This window comes from Ranitomeya imitator, chromosome 1 (assembly GCF_032444005.1).
Source record: "Ranitomeya imitator isolate aRanImi1 chromosome 1, aRanImi1.pri, whole genome shotgun sequence".
NCBI lineage: Eukaryota > Metazoa > Chordata > Amphibia > Anura > Dendrobatidae > Ranitomeya > Ranitomeya imitator.
Genome location: NC_091282.1, coordinates 56,058,657 through 56,076,123, shown reverse-complemented (window position 1 = coordinate 56,076,123; position 17,467 = coordinate 56,058,657). Strand labels below are relative to the sequence as shown.

General features: G+C 41.6%; 1 protein-coding gene across 2 annotated transcripts in view; it reads left to right on the top strand.

Moving 5' to 3' along the window:
- ST8SIA5 (ST8 alpha-N-acetyl-neuraminide alpha-2,8-sialyltransferase 5) overlaps nt 1–17,467 on the top strand; it is a 119,089-nt gene that overhangs the window by 20,257 nt on the left and 81,365 nt on the right. Inside the window, exon 2 of one of the 2 annotated variants that reach the window (XM_069746870.1) lies at nt 1,962–2,069. The exons of the other annotated variant lie outside the window; for it this stretch is intronic. Coding sequence (XP_069602971.1) covers nt 1,962–2,069 — 108 coding nt within the window. The remainder of the gene's footprint in view (nt 1–1,961; nt 2,070–17,467) is intronic. 2 annotated transcript variants of the gene reach the window in all.

Sequence of the window (17,467 nt, the reverse complement as noted above, 5' to 3'; positions counted from 1 at the left end):
TTTTATGTCAGTATCTGTAAGCCAAAACCAGGAGTGGAACAATTAGAGGAAAAGTATAATGGAAACATATGCACCACTTCTGCATTTATCACCCACTCCTGGTTTTGGCTTACAAATACTGACATAAAATCCTGACCAAATCCTGATGCAATCCTGAACGTGGACACATACCCTAATAGTGACTGCAGTGCAGAATATAATGGGTTTTTTTTATTTCGCTTCTCCGTTGCGGACCTATTAGCAATCAAAGTATTGGCACATAATGAGTAGTGATGACCGAGTATACTCGTTGCTCGGGTTTTCCCGAGCACGCTTGGGTGACCTCCGAGTATTTGTGACTGCTCGGAGATTTAGTTTTTGTCGCCTCATCTGTGTGGTTGCCAGGTTGCTAGGGAATCCTCACATGTACTCAAGCTGTCTAACAGCCATAAATCATGCAGCTGTGTGGAAAAAATTCTAAATTTACGACTACTAAAAAATACTCCGAGACCAATCCGAGCAACGAGTACACTCGCTCATCAGTAGAGTTAATTTTTATTTTATTTTTTAAAGTCCAAAATCAACTCATAAAGGGAGAAGAAGTACATGTCCCCAGTGATAGCAACTCATACATTGAGAAGAAGTACAACTCCCAGTGATAGCAACTCATACATTGAGAAGAAGTACACATCCACAGTGATAGCAACTGATACAGGGAGAAGTACACTCCCTGTTATGACCTGGTGGTCAGGACAATAATGGACCTGGTGGTTAAGAGCACACAGAATGACCTGATAGTTACTGATAATAAAGGACGAGCTCTGGGACGTGGGAACTCTGCTGACCGCAATCCCTAATCCTATCAAACACACTAGAAATAGCCGTGGATTGCGCCTAACGCTCCCTATGCAACTCGGCACAGCCTAAGGAACTAGCTAGCCCTGAAGAAAGAAAAATAAAGCCTACCTTGCCTCAGAGAAATTTCCCAAAGGAAAAGGCAGCCCCCCACATATAATGACTGTGAGTAAAGATGAAAATACAAACACAGAGATGAAATAGATTTAGCAAAGTGAGGCCCGACTTACTGAACAGACCGAGGATAGGAAAGGTTACTTTGCGGTCAGCACAAAAACCTACAAAAAGACCACGCAGAGGGCGCAAAAAGACCCTCCGCACCGACTCACGGTGCGGAGGCGCTCCCTCTGCGTCCCAGAGCTTCCAGCAAGCAAGACAACAATAAAAATAGCAAGCTGGACAGAAAAATAGCAAACCAAAGAAATACAAGCTGGAACTTAGCTTCTGCTGGGAAGACAGGTCACAAGAACGATCCAGGAGAGAACTAGACCAATACTGGAACATTGACAGGTGGCATGGAGCAAAGTGGAGTTAAATACAGCAGCCTGCTAACGAATTAACCTCGTCACCTGTGGAAGGAAACTCAGAAACACCCACCAGAGGAAGTCCATGGACAGAACCAGCCGAAGTACCATTCATGACCACAGGAGCGAGCCCGACAACAGAATTCACAACAACTCCCCCAGCGATAGCAACTCATACAGGGAGAAGAAGTGCACACCCCCAGTAAAAACTGTCTGGACATAGCCTCAACTCTGTCTACAGCGCTGTGCCTGGGTAACAATAGCCTGTGCAAGAAAGCATCGATGTCTTTACAGTTCACGGGGTGTCTGGATTCAGTACTTCATTAATGAAAAGTTAGAAAATAAAGAATCCTACTAATGCTCCATTATTATAAAAGTCCCGAAAATCCATTTGAATATTTTGTGGGGGAATTGCTCTTGTGATTGTATTAGAATATATTAACATTTTTCATTCTTGCAGTGATTTCTGCACATTGATGCAATTGTCCTTGCAGTACCATGTGGTATTGAAATGGTTAAATACTTGGTACGATTGAATGTAATGATTTTTGCTAGACAGAAGTATATGGGAACACAATGTAAACTGCTTCCTTTTCTTACTAGAGGGCTGCAGTTTAGCTGGCAGAGCGGAGAGGAATTGGGGAATTGGACGGGGATCTTTAATTTCACGGATGACGGAGCAGTGAAGACGGGCAGTGACGCAGGCGGCAGGTACAGACTCATACAGAATGACAATACACAGCATAATATGACAAACTGCTGCTCCTGAGACACAGTATCAATACACAACACTCACATAGCACTGCACGGAAACAAAAGGGCAATTCCAGTCGGATATTAAGTCCCCTACCTAATAAAGACCAATATTCTTTATATAGGGAGCAGTGTTATAGTAGTTATATTCTTGTACATAGGGGCAGTATTATAGTAGTTATATTCATGTACATAGGGGCAGTATTATAGTAGTTATATTCTTGTACATAGGAGCAGTATTATAGCAGTTATATTCTTGTACATGGGGGCAGTATTATAGTAGTTATATTCTTGTACATAGGAGCAGTATTATAGTAGTTATATTCTTGTACATAGGAGCAGTATTATAGTAGTTATATTCTTGTACATAGGAGCAGTATTATAGTAGTTATATTCTTGTACATAGGAGCAGTATTATAGTAGTTATATTCTTGTACATAGGAGCAGTATTATAGTAGTTATATTATTGTACATAGGAGCAGTATTATAGTAGTTATATTCTTGTACATAGGAGCAGTATTATAGTAGTTATATTCTTGTACATAGTGGCAGTATTATAGTAGTTATATTATTGTACATAGGGGCAGTATTATAGTAGTTATATTCTTGTACACAGGGGGCAGTATTATAGTAGTTATATTCTTTTACATAGGGGCAGTATTATAGCAGTTATATTCTTGTACATGGGGGCAGTATTATAGTAGTTATATTCTTGTACATAGGAGCGGTATTATAGTAGTTATATTCTTGTACATAGGAGCAGTATTATAGTAGTTATATTCTTGTACATAGGAGCAGTATTATAGTAGTTATATTCTTGTACATAGGAGCATTATTATAGTAGTTATATTCTTGTACATAGGAGCAGTATTATAGTAGTTATATTCTTGTACATAGTGGCAGTATTATAGTAGTTATATTATTGTACATAGGGGCAGTATTATAGTAGTTATATTCTTGTACATGGGGGCAGTATTATAGTAGTTATATTCTTGTACATAGGGGCAGTATTATAGTAGTTATATTCTTGTACATAGGAGCAGTATTATAGTAGTTATATTCTTATACATAGTGGCAGTATTATAGTAGTTATATTATTGTACATAGGGACAGTATTATAGTAGTTATATTCTTGTACATAGGGGCAGTATTATAGTAGTTATATTCTTGTACATAGGGGCAGTATTATAGTAGTTATATTCTTGTACATAGGAGCAGTATTATAGTAGTTATATTCTTATACATAGTGGCAGTATTATAGTAGTTATATTATTGTACATAGGGACAGTATTATAGTAGTTATATTATTGTACATAGGGACAGTATTATAGTAGTTATATTCTTGTACATAGGAGCAGTATTATAGTAGTTATATTCTTATACATAGTGGCAGTATTATAGTAGTTATATTATTGTACATAGGGGCAGTATTATAGCAGTTATATTCTTGTACATGGGGGCAGTATTATAGTAGTTATATTCTTGTACATAGGAGCAGTATTATAGTAGTTATATTCTTGTACATAGGAGCAGTATTATAGTAGTTATATTATTGTACATAGGAGCAGTATTATAGTAGTTATATTCTTGTACATAGGAGCAGTATTATAGTAGTTATATTATTGTACATAGGAGCAGTATTATAGTAGTTATATTCTTGTACATAGGAGCAGTATTATAGTAGTTATATTCTTGTACATAGTGGCAGTATTATAGTAGTTATATTATTGTACATAGGGGCAGTATTATAGTAGTTATATTATTGTACATAGGGACAGTATTATAGTAGTTATATTCTTGTACATAGGAGCAGTATTATAGTAGTTATATTCTTATACATAGTGGCAGTATTATAGTAGTTATATTATTGTACATAGGGGCAGTATTATAGTAGTTATATTCTTGTACATAGGGGCAGTATTATAGTAGTTATATTCTTGTACATAGGGGCAGTATTATAGTAGTTATATTCTTGTACATAGGAGCAGTATTATAGTAGTTATATTCTTATACATAGTGGCAGTATTATAGTAGTTATATTATTGTACATAGGGACAGTATTATAGTAGTTATATTATTGTACATAGGGGCAGTATTATAGTAGTTATATTCTTGTACATAGGGGCAGTATTATAGTAGTTATATTCTTGTACATAGGAGCAGTATTATAGTAGTTATATTCTTGTACATAGTGGCAGTATTATAGTAGTTATATTATTGTACATAGGGGCAGTATTATAGTAGTTATATTCTTGTACATAGTGGCAGTATTATAGTAGTTATATTATTGTACATAGGGGCAGTATTATAGTAGTTATATTCTTGTACATAGGGGCAGTATTATAGTAGTTATATTCTTGTACATGGGGGCTCTGTACAATTGTAATTAATCTCTTTTATATGAGTTGTGACTGGAACCGCTCTTCCACATGAGAACAGACTGAAAAATATATACCATACATGGTTTTGCGAAAATTGATATTTAATATTTATAAAATGTTTAATATACGTTATCTGAGATCTTGTTTTTGTTTCTTGCTAAAATTGTCCTGATAAACAGTAAACTTTAGTCCTGTTTGTACCTTTCCACCTATTGCCTTGCCATGTACCAACCCATCAGTTCCTGTGTGAATTCCCTGCACATGGGGCAGGAGACAGTCCTATGTGGATGTTGTTGTTTCTAATAATAGGGAGTGTAAAAATATATCACATCTACATTTTATGTAATTAAAACACCTTGGTAAGTGAGAGGAACACCTAAGCTTCTTATTGTGCCTTTTATCTTTGTTAATATACAGTAGTTCTTCAATTTTCTATCTTATTGGGTTTCTTCATAATTCTAGAAATATTCATAAAAAAGAGTAATTTGTCAGAGCCAGTATTTACCAGAAGTGATATCTACAAGTAGAATTCATACTACCTATACTGCTTGCTATATTACTGCCCCCTATGTTCAAGAATATAACTACTATAATACTGCTCCTATGTACAAGAATATAACTACTATAATACTGCCCCTATGTACAATAATATAACTACTATAATACTGCCCCTATGTACAATAATATAACTACTATAATACTGCCCCCTATGTTCAAGAATATAACTACTATAATACTGCTCCTATGTACAAGAATATAACTACTATAATACTGCTCCTATGTACAATAATATAACTACTATAATACTGCCTCTATGTACAATAATATAACTACTATAATACTGCTCCTATGTACAAGAATATAACTACTATAATACTGCACCCTAAATACAAGAATATAGCTACTATAATACTGCTCCTGTGTACAAGAATATAACTACTATAATACTGCCCCTATGTACAAGAATATAACTACTATAATACTGCTCCTATGTACAATAATATAACTACTATAATACTGCCTCTATGTACAATAATATAACTACTATAATACTGCTCCTATGTACAAGAATATAACTACTATAATACTGCACCCTAAATACAAGAATATAGCTACTATAATACTGCTCCTGTGTACAAGAATATAACTACTATAATACCGCCCTTAGATACAAGAACATAACTGCTATAATACTGCCCCTATGTACAAGAATATAACTACTATAATACTGCCCCCTATTTACAAAAATATAACTACTATAATACTGCACCTATGTACAAGAATATAACTACTATAATACTGCCCCTATGTACAAGAATATAACTACTATAATACTGCTCCTATGTACAAGAATATAACTACTATAATACTGCCCCTATGTACAAGAATATAACTACTATAATACTGCTCCTATGTACAAGAATATAACTACTATAATACTGCCCCCTATGTACAAGAATATAACTACTATAATACTGCTCCTATGTACAAGAATATAACTACTATAGTACTGCTCCTATGTACAAGAATATAACTACTATAATACTGCCCCTATGTACAAGGATATTTCTACTATAATACTACTAAAATCTTGTTATGTAAAAAAGGGATTATTATAATCATCTGGCGCTCCACATGATAATGACTGTACTCTTTAATGCAGCAGAATGATAGGACAGCTCTTACTGATTTTCTGCTTTGCTGTGAGCATTGCTGTGCTGTTGTGAACCTTGAAGCATGTAGATCTTGGCTGTTCTTTGCACATGGTCTAAGTAGGATTAGTACAGGGGGATATGTAGGATCTAAGAACATAAGTAGTGAAGATACATCAAATTCGAAGCTAACTACAATGCCAAGGTATAGTCAGGACAGTGATCAGCATGAATGTGTGTGACATTGTCAGCTGATGGCGGTTTACAGGGTTATCTGTTGTAGGTGATACAGAACTCAACAAAATCCTATGGTAAAGTTCAGATTTGAAGATGGCTTGCAGCAAAACAACCCCAAAATATCTTTGAGCCTCCACCATATTTGACTGTACATACTGTCTTCTTTTTTTTGGAGGCCTCATTCCGTTTTTGGTAAACAGTAGAATGATGTGCTATACCAAAAAGCTTTACCTTAGTCTCAGCTGTCCACAAGATGCTTTCCTCAATGGATTTTGGCTTACTCACGTACATTTTGGTAAACTGCAGCCTAGCTTTTTTATGTTTCTGTGTCAGCAGTGGGGTCCTCCAGGGTCTACAGCCATAGCGTTTCATTTCATTCACATGTTGATGGATAGTTGCGCTGACACTGATGCACCCTGAGCCTGCAGGACAGCTTGCATTTCTTTGGAACTTGGTTGGGGCTGCTTATCCACCATACAGACTATCCTGCTTTGCAACCTTTCATCAATTTTTCTCTGCTGTCCATGTCCAGGGAGATTAGCTACAGTGCCATGGGTTGTAAACGTCATGATTATGTTGTGCACCATGGACAAAGGAACATCAAGATCTCTGGAGATGGACTTGTAACCTTGAGATTGTTGATCTTTTTCAAAAAGTCTTCAGACAGTTCTCTTCTCCTCTTTCAGTTCTACATGCCTAGTGTGGCACACACAGACACACAGTGTAAAATTGAGTCATCTTCTCCCCTTTTTATTTGGTTTTAGGTGAGATTTTCATATTGACCAAACCTGTTACTTGCCACAGGAGAGTTTGAACAATCATCACATGCTTTTTCTCAGTTTATTTTCGTGTTGTTCCAATACACGCAAAGGAAGAAAAGAGGTGTATAATAAACCATGTAATTGCAATAATTTTCTGGGAGAAATACTGTATTTTTTGGATTATAAGACTCACTTTTTTCCCCTCAAATTTGGAGGAAAATGGGGGTGCGTCTTATAATCCAAATGTAGCCTACCAGGGAGGTGGGGGGTCGGCTGCGGTGGAGTGGGGTCCTTGGAGGCCAGGTCGCTATGGCAGGAAGCTGGCGGCAGCGGCAGGAGTGAGGCAATGCTGCGGGCATGGAGGAGCAAGTATGCGGCAGTGCAAGGCTGCGACTGACCCTAGGCTTTAAGAAAACGTCATCGGATTCCACTTCATACTGTTTTCACTGAGGTGGACTTCGGTGCATGCACAGATTGAGATCTTGGGAGCCGAACTTCAGGTTGTCATTTTCCTGAAGTCTACCAGAGTGAAAACATCCAGCCTATATTACCGGGAGAGAAACACAGTACTCCAATCCTGACTATATTGCTGGGAGAGACACAGAGCTCACATCCAGCCTATATTACTGGGAAAGACACATAGTCAGTCCTCGCTTTCAGTCTATATTATTGGGAGAGACACAGTCCTCCTATCTAGCCTATATTACTGACAGAGACACACAGAGCTCACATCCAGCCAACATTACTGGGATAGACACAGTCCTCTCTCATCCAGCCTATATTACTGGGAGGGACACTCACACAAGAGAAAAACTTGAAGGTCAGGCTTCAAACTGCATATTAGAAAATCTGAAAATGAATTTAGATTGCTTAGTGCAATCTTATTATGTAAAAGTAACCATTAACATATGTAAAAATAATATATATTCCATGTCAGAGGTGTCCTTAGCCTTTATCTTTATATCTAGGAGGAGGATTTGGAGCTCAGAAAAATTGACGTTCGAAACAAATGAAAAAGTTATAAACACGTATTAAGAAATAAATCTGCACAGTATTTTAGGCCAAAAATTGCAAATTGTTAAGGGTAGGAGATTTGTTTAGAAGGAGAACCTGCCCTATCGCAGGAGGATAGACCCAAAGATGCTGTATTTAATACGAAGCTTGGATCTCAGGCCCTTCCTCTGGCTGATAGGTGAAAGTTGTTCCTCCTTTAAGCTTGGCTGTGTCTTGTCCAATGTGGAATATATCATCACTATATTATAAGACCTAAGTGTCTTACAGCAAGTGGAGCTGAAGAGAGATGGGCTTGTGATGTTCCTCCCGGAGAGCGCAGTTATGGGGGCATTGATCAGGGGTCATTAAGCAGACATGCCATCCATGGCAAGATCATCTGGCAGGAATGCCGCAGGTTTTCGTATCCTGCCTGAGCGTACTCTTCGCTGCAGACAGCGCAGCTAAAAGCTGAATGTCGTCATTACATAATCCCTATATTCCTTCTACTCTTCTGCACCAAATCTGGTTAACCCCTTGTGACGGTACCCCGGGCACCACCAGGAGAAATGGGTCTCGTAGAGATTTATCTTCGCTCGTGACAGCCTGACATGTTGGTGCCTTCTTTTCATAATCTTCTGGCTTGAAGTATAACTCCCAGCATGCTGTAGCGAAACCTGGAGAATAGAAGTACTGGTGCCTGCCCTCGCCATGAAGACCTCATTGTCATGTAAACTTGTTATTTTGGCACAAGCCACAGATGATCAATCAAATTAAGATCTGGAGACAAGTTATCTCCTTGATCTTCACCGTGTTCCTCCATTCATGGTCAGTTTTTGCTGTGTGTCAGGGACTTTATACTGGTGAAAGATGGCAGTGCCCTTAGTGATACCACTGCTATAACGGGGGTACTTGGTCTGTACACTGTTTAGGTAGGTGGTACGTGTCACATCTACATGATGCCATGACTCGAGGATTCCCAACTGAACATTGCCCCATCACACCCTAAGGTCCCATCCTATTGCCTTCTCTTCCCCAGGTATATGATGCAGATGCTCATCCAAGGGATGTAAAATGTGATGCATCAGACCAGAGATCCTTCTTCCATTGTGCTAAGGTCCTTTCTAGGTGTCCACCTCGGTGGTGGATAGGGTCCAGCATGAGGGTCCTGACCAGTCCGTATCTATGCAGCCCCCACATACAAAAAGCTGAGATGTTCTCTATGTCTTGACAGTATTCTCTTAGGCAGTGTTATCTTCTAGAAAATTATGACCGGCCATTAGTACAACCGCAAAGGGTCAGAATAGGTAAGGAGGCCAACCTCTATGTATAAAGCAGCAAGCATTGTCGGTCACAGACACATAAAGCCCTGTATTGCCCTAAAGTGTAGGACAGCCAAGAGCCCGCGTACTGTTTTTGCACCGGGATCATCTTCTCTGTGTCCATCTTCTCTGATTTGTATCTCTTCTGTGGGATTAGACCAGACAATCCAGCCTTCGTTCCCCTAAGCGTTAGATATTCTTGGATTCTGATTATTCTGCTGCAGATACATCAGTTGTCCTTCCTTCGCCCACTTTCGGTCTGTACTGACCACCGCACACTGGGAACAACCTACAAGACCTGACAGATTTGGAGAAGCTCTGACAGAGTCATCTATTCATCACAATTTGCTCTGATTCTTCTGTTTGCCCATTTTCCCTCCTTCCAACCCAAAAACTGTTCACTCACTGCCTACAATGTCATATCTATCTATCTACAGTTCATTGAAAAAGTATTCAAACCCCGTGAACTTTTCCACATTTTTTCACGTTACACCCATAAACCTAAATGTACACTGCTCAAAAAAGTAAAGAGAATACTAAAATCCCACATCCTAGATATCAATGAATGAAATATTCCAGTTGTAAATCTTTATTCATTACATAGTGGAATGTGTTGAGAACAATAAAACCTTACAATGATCAACGTAAATCAGAACTAATATCCCACGGAGGTCTGGAGTTGGAATGATGCTCAAAATGAAACTGGAAAATGAAGTTACAGGCTGATCCAACTTCAGTGGAAATGCCTCAAGACAAAGAAATGATGCTCAGTATTGTGTGTGGCCTCCACATACCTTTATGACCTCCCTACAATGCCTGGATATGCTTCTGAAGGATTTCCTCCCAGACCTGGACTAAAGCATCCGCCAACTCCTGGACAGTCTGTGGTGCAACGTGACGTTGGTGGATGGTGCGAGACATGATGTCCCAGATGTGCTCAATCGGATTCAGGTCTGGGAAATGGGTGGGCCAGTCCATAGCTTCAATGCCTTCATCTTGCAGGAACTGCTGACACACTCCAGCCACATGAGGTCTGGCATTGTCCTGCATTAGTCGGAACCCAGGGCCAACCGCACCAGCATATGGTCTCGCAAGGGGTCTGAGGATCCCATCTCGGTACCTAATGGCAGTCAGGCTACCTCTGGCAAGCACATGGAAGGCTGTGCGGCCGTCCAAAGAAATGCCGCCCCATACCATTACTGACCCACGGCCAAACCAGTCATGCTGAAGGATGTTGCAGGCAGCAGATCGCTCTTCACGGTGTTTCCCGACTATCTAACGTCTGTCAAATGTGCTCAGTGTTAACCTGCTTTCATCTGTGAAGAGCACTGGACACCAGTAGTTACATAGTTATTAAGGTTGAAGGAAGACTATAAGTCCATCTAGTTCAACCCATAGCCTAACCTAACATGCCCTAACATGTTGATCCAGAGGAAGGCAAAAAAACCCATGTGGCAAAGAGTAAGCTCCACATTGGGGAAAAAAATTCCTTCCCGACTCCACATACGGCAATCAGACTAGTTCCCTGGATCAACGCCCTATCAAGGAATCTAGTGTATTTACCCTGTAACATTATACTTTTCCAGAAATGTATCCAGTCCCCTCTTAAATTTAAGTAATGAATCACTCATTACAACATCATACGGCAGAGAGTTCCATAGTCTCACTGCTCTTACAGTAAAGAATCCGCGTCTGTTATTATGCTTAAACCCTTTTTCCTCCAAACGCAGAGGATGCTGTTATGAACAGGTAATTCAGAACCACAATGGACCTTGAAGTTCAGAGCACACAAAGTGACCTGACAATTACCAAAAACATAGGACGAGCTCTGAGACGTGGGAACTCTGCTGACCGCAATCCCTAATCCTATCACACCACACTAGAGGTAGCCGTGGATTGCGCCTAACGCTCCCTATGCAACTCGGCACAGCCTGAGAAACTAACTAGCCCTGAAGAAAGAAAAATAAGCCTACCTTGCCTCAGAGAAATTCCCCAAAGGAAAAGGCAGCCCCCCACATATAATGACTGTGAGTAAAGATGAAAATACAAACACAGAGATGAAATAGATTTAGCAAAGTGAGGCCCGACTTACTGAATAGACCGAGGATAGGAAAGATAGCTTTGCGGTCAACACAAAAACCTACAAACAACCACGCAGAGGGGCAAAAAGACCCTCCGCACCGACTAACGGTACGGAGGTGCTCCCTCTGCGTCTCAGAGCTTCCAGCAAGCAAGAAAAACCAATAAAGCAAGCTGGACAGAAAATATAGCAAACAAAAGTAACACAAGCAGAACTTAGCTTATGCAGGATAGACAGGCCACAGGAACGATCCAGGAGGAAGCAAGACCAATACTAGAACATTGACTGGAGGCCAGGATCAAAGCACCAGGTGGAGTTAAATAGAGCAGCACCTAACGACTTAACCTCATCACCTGAGGAAGGAAACTCAGAAGCCGCAGTACCACTCTCATCCACCAAAAGAAGCTCATAGACAGAACCAGCCGAAGTACCACTCACGACCACAGGAGGGAGCTTGGCCACAGAATTCACAACAGTACCCCCCCCTTGAGGAGGGGTCACCGAACCCTCACCAGAGCCCCCAGGCCGACCAGGATGAGCCACATGAAAGGCACGAACCAGATCGGCAGCATGGACATCAGAGGCAAAGACCCAAGAATTATCTTCCTGACCATAACCTTTCCACCTAACCAGATACTGGAGTTTCCGTCTCGAAACACGAGAATCCAAAATCTTCTCCACTATATACTCCAATTCCCCTTCAACCAAAACCGGAGCAGGAGGATCAATAGATGGAACCACAGGTGCCACGTATCTCCGCAACAATGACATATGGAACACGTTATGGATGGAAAAAGAAGCTTCAAGAGTCAAACGAAAAGACACAGGATTAAGAACCTCAGAAATCCTATATGGACCAATGAAACGAGGCTTAAATTTAGGAGAGGAAACCTTCATAGGAATATAACGAGATGACAACCAAACCAAATCCCCAACACGAAGTCGGGGACCCACACAGCGCCTGCGGTTAGCGAAACGTTGAGCCTTCTCCTGGGACAAAGTCAAATTGTCCACTACATGAGTCCAAATCTGCTGCAACCTATCCACCACAGTATCCACACCAGGACAGTCCGAAGACTCAACCTGCCCTGAAGAGAAATGAGGGTGGAACCCAGAATTGCAGAAAAACGGCGAAACCAAAGTAGCCGAGCTGGCCCGATTATTAAGGGCGAACTCAGCCAAAGGCAAAAAGGACACCCAATCATCCTGATCAGCAGAAACAAAACATCTCAGATATGTTTCCAACGTCTGATTGGTTCGTTCAGTCTGGCCATTTGTCTGAGGATGGAAAGCCGAGGAAAAAGACAAATCAATGCCCATCCTAGCACAAAAGGCTCGCCAAAACCTCGAAACAAACTGGGAACCTCTGTCAGAAACGATGTTCTCTGGAATGCCATGTAACCGAACCACATGCTGGAAAAACAATAGCACCAAATCAGAGGAGGAAGGCAATTTAGACAAGGGCACCAAATGGACCATCTTAGAGAAGCGATCACAAACCACCCAAATGACCGACAATCTTTGAGAGACGGGGAGATCCGAAATAAAATCCATAGAGATATGTGTCCAAGGCCTCTTCGGGACCGGCAAGGGCAAAAGCAACCCACTGGCACGAGAACAGCAGGGCTTAGCCCGAGCACAAATCCCACAGTACTGCACAAAAGAACGCACATCCCGCGACAGAGACGGCCACCAAAAGGATCTAGCCACCAAATCTCTGGTACCAAAGATTCCAGGATGACCAGCCAACACCGAACAATGAACCTCAGAGATAACTTTATTCGTCCACCTATCAGGGACAAACAGTCTCTCCGCTGGGCAACGGTCAGGTCTATTAGCCTGAAATTTTTGCAGCACCCGCCGCAAATCAGGGGAGATGGCAGACAAAATTACCCCCTCTTTGAGAATACCCGCCGGCTCAGGCAAACCCGGAGAATCGGGCACAAAACTCCTAGACAGGGCATCCGCCTTCACATTTTTAGAGCCCGGAAGGTACGAAACCACAAAGTCAAAACCGGAGAAAAACAGCGACCAACGAGCCTGTCGTGAGGATTCAACCGTTTGACAGACTCGAGATACGTCAAGTTTTTGTGATCAGTCAAGACCACTAAGCGATGCTTAGCTCCTTCAAGCCAATGACGCCACTCCTCGAATGCCCACTTCATGGCTAGCAACTCTCGATTGCCAACATCATAATTTCGCTCAGCAGGCGAAAATTTCCTGGAAAAGAAGGCGCATGGTTTCATCACCGAGCAATCAGAACTTCTCTGTGACAAAACAGCCCCTGCTCCAATTTCAGAAGCATCAACCTCGACCTGGAACGGAAGCGAAACATCTGGTTGGCACAACACAGGGGCAGAAGAAAAACGACGCTTCAACTCCTGAAAAGCTTCCACAGCAGCAGAAGACCAATTGACCACATCAGCACCCTTCTTGGTAAAATCAGTCAACGGTTTAGCAATACTAGAAAAATTATTGATGAAGCGACGATAAAAATTAGCAAAGCCCAGGAACTTCTGCAGACTCTTCAGAGATGTTGGCTGAGTCCAATCATAAATGGCCTGAACTTTAACAGGGTCCATCTCGATAGTAGAAGGAGAAAAAATGAACCCCAAAAATGAAACCTTCTGAACACCAAAGAGACACTTTGACCCCTTCACAAACAAAGAATTAGCACGCAGGACCTGGAACACCATTCTGACCTGCTTCACATGAGACTCCCAATCATCCGAGAAGACCAAAATATCATCCAAGTATACAATCAGGAATTTATCCAGGTACTCTCGGAAGATGTCATGCATAAAGGACTGAAACACTGATGGAGCATTAGAAAGCCCGAATGGCATAACCAGGTACTCAAAATCGCCTTCGGGTGTATTAAATGCTGTTTTCCATTCATCGCCCCGTTTAATACGCACAAGATTATACGCACCACGAAGATCTATCTTGGTGAACCAACTAGCCCCCTTAATCCGAGCAAACAAATCAGACAGCAGCGGCAAGGGGTACTGAAATTTGACCGTAATTTTATTTAGAAGGCGGTAATCAATACAAGGTCTCAGCGAACCATCCTTCTTGGCCACAAAAAAGAACCACGCTCCCAATGGCGACGATGACGGGCGAATATGACCCTTCTCCAAAGACTCCTTCACGTAACTCCGCATAGCGGCGTGCTCAGGTACAGATAAATTAAACAGTCGACCCTTAGGAAACTTACTACCAGGAATCAATTCGATAGCACAATCACAATCCCTATGCGGAGGTAGGGCATTGGACTTGGGCTCATCAAATACATCCCGGTAATCAGACAAGAACTCTGGGACCTCAGAAGGGGTGGATGATGAGATAGACAGAAATGGAACATCACCATGTACCCCCTGACAACCCCAGCTGGACACAGACATAGATTTCCAATCTAATACTTGGTTATGGACTTGTAGCCATGGCAACCCCAACACGACCACATCATGCAGATTATGCAACACCAGAAAGCGAATATCCTCCTGGTGCGCAGGAGCCATGCACATGGTCAGCTGGGTCCAATACTGAGGCTTATTCTTGGCCAAAGGCATAGCATCAATTCCTCTCAATGGAATAGGACACTGCAAGGGCTCCAAGACAAACCCACAGCGCCTAGCAAACTCCCAAGTCCATCAAATTCAGGGCAGCGCCTGAATCCAGAAATGCCATGACAGAATAGGAAGACAAAGAGCAGATCAAAGTAACGGACAAAAGAAATTTCGACTGTACCGTACCAATGGTGGCGGACCTAGCGAACCGCTTAGTGCGCTTAGGACAATCGGAGATAGCATGAGTGGAATCACCACAGTAGAAACACAGCCCATTCTGACGTCTGTGTTCTTGCCTTTCAGCTCCGGTCAAAGTCCTATGGCACTGCATAGGCTCAGGTTTATGCTCAGATAATACCGCCAAATGGTGCACAGATTTACGCTCACACAAGCGTCGACCGATCTGAATGGCCAAAGACAGACTCATTCAGACCAGCAGGCATAGGAAATCCCACCATGACATCCTTAAGGGCTTCAGAGAGACCCTTTCTGAAAATAGCTGCCAGCGCACATTCATTCCATTGAGTGAGCACGGACCACTTTCTAAACTTCTGACAATAAATCTCTATCTCATCCTGACCCTGACACAGAGCCAGCAAATTTTTCTCTGCCTGATCCACTGAATTAGGTTCGTCGTACAGCAATCCGAGCGCCAGAAAAAACGCATCAATATTACATAATGCAGGATCTCCTGGCGCAAGGGAAAATGCCCAGTCTTGAGGGTCGCCACGTAATAAAGAAATAATGATCTTAACTTGTTGAACTGGGTCTCCAGAGGAGCGGGGTTTCAAAGCCAGAAATAGTTTACAATTATTTTTAAAATTCAAAAACTTAGCTCTATCTCCAGAAAATAACTCAGGAATAGGAATTTTAGGTTCTAACATAGGATTCTGAACCACTAAATCTTGAATGTTCTGTACACTTATAGTGAGATTATCCATCAAAGAGGACAGACCCTGAATGTTCATGTCCACACCTGTGTTCTGAACCACCCTGATGTAAAGGGGAAAAGAAAGACAGAACACAGTGCAAAGAAAAAAAAATGGTCTCAGAACTTCTCTTTTCCCTCTATTGAGAAGCATTAGTACTTTGGGCCTCCAGTACTGTTATGAACAGGTAATTCAGAACCACAATGGACCTTGAAGTTCAGAGCACACAAAGTGACCTGACAATTACCAAAAACATAGGACGAGCTCTGAGACGTGGGAACTCTGCTGACCGCAATCCCTAATCCTATCACACCACACTAGAGGTAGCCGTGGATTGGGAGCGTTATATAACAGCGATGTGGCGGGAAATAGATGGGTTTCCCGATTTATCAGGGCCACTGAACGTAGTAACCCAGTGTATATTCCTAGATTACCACCATGGGATTTAAATTTGGTTTTAGACGCCTTAACAGAACCCCCCTTTGAGCCATTAGATTCTGTCTCCATAAAAAATTTAACTTTAAAGACAGCCTTCCTAGTAGCCCTGACCTCTGCTAGGAGAGTGAGTGACTTACAAGCTTTGTCGATAGACAAATGGTCTTTCAGGACAGGGTAGTGTTAAAACCTGATCCAGCATACCTACCAAAAGTAGCTTCCAAATTTCATAGAAGTCAGGAAATAATTTTACCATCTTTCTGTGACAATCCGAATTCAGCTGACGAGCAGAAATATCACATGTTAGATGTCAGAAGAACTCTATTAGAGTACCTACACAAAACAGAACCATGGAGGCAGAGTAGGGCTCTGTTTGTTTCCTTTCAGAATCCAAGGAAAGGGGCGAGTGTAACTAAAGCGTCTATCGCCAGATGGATAAGAGAGGCCAGGAAAAAGCACCAGGTGGAGTTAAATAGAGCAGCACCTAACGACTTAACCTCATCACCTGAGGAAGGAAACTCAGAAGCCGCAGTACCACTCTCATCCACCAAAGGAAGCTCATAGACAGAACCAGCCGAAGTACCACTCACGACCACAGGAGGGAGCTTGGCCACAGAATTCACAACAGGATGCCCCCTTGTCCCGTTTCAGGTCTATGATTAAAAAGATCATCAGAAAGGTCTTTGTACTGTCCCCTCATATATTTATACATTAAAATAAGATCACCCCTTAGTCTTCGTTTTTCCAAACTAAATAGCCCCAAGTATAATAACCTATCTTGGTATTGCAGACCCCCCAGTCCTCTAATAACCTTGTTCGCTCTTCTCTGCACCCGCTCTAGAACTGTACACAGTATTCTAAGTGTGGTCGAACTAGTGACTTGTATAGAGGTAAAATTATGTTCTCCTCATGGGCATCTATGCCTCTTTAATGCATCCCATTATTTTATTTGCCTTTGTAGCAGCTGCCTGACACTGGCCACTGAATATGAGTTTGTCAT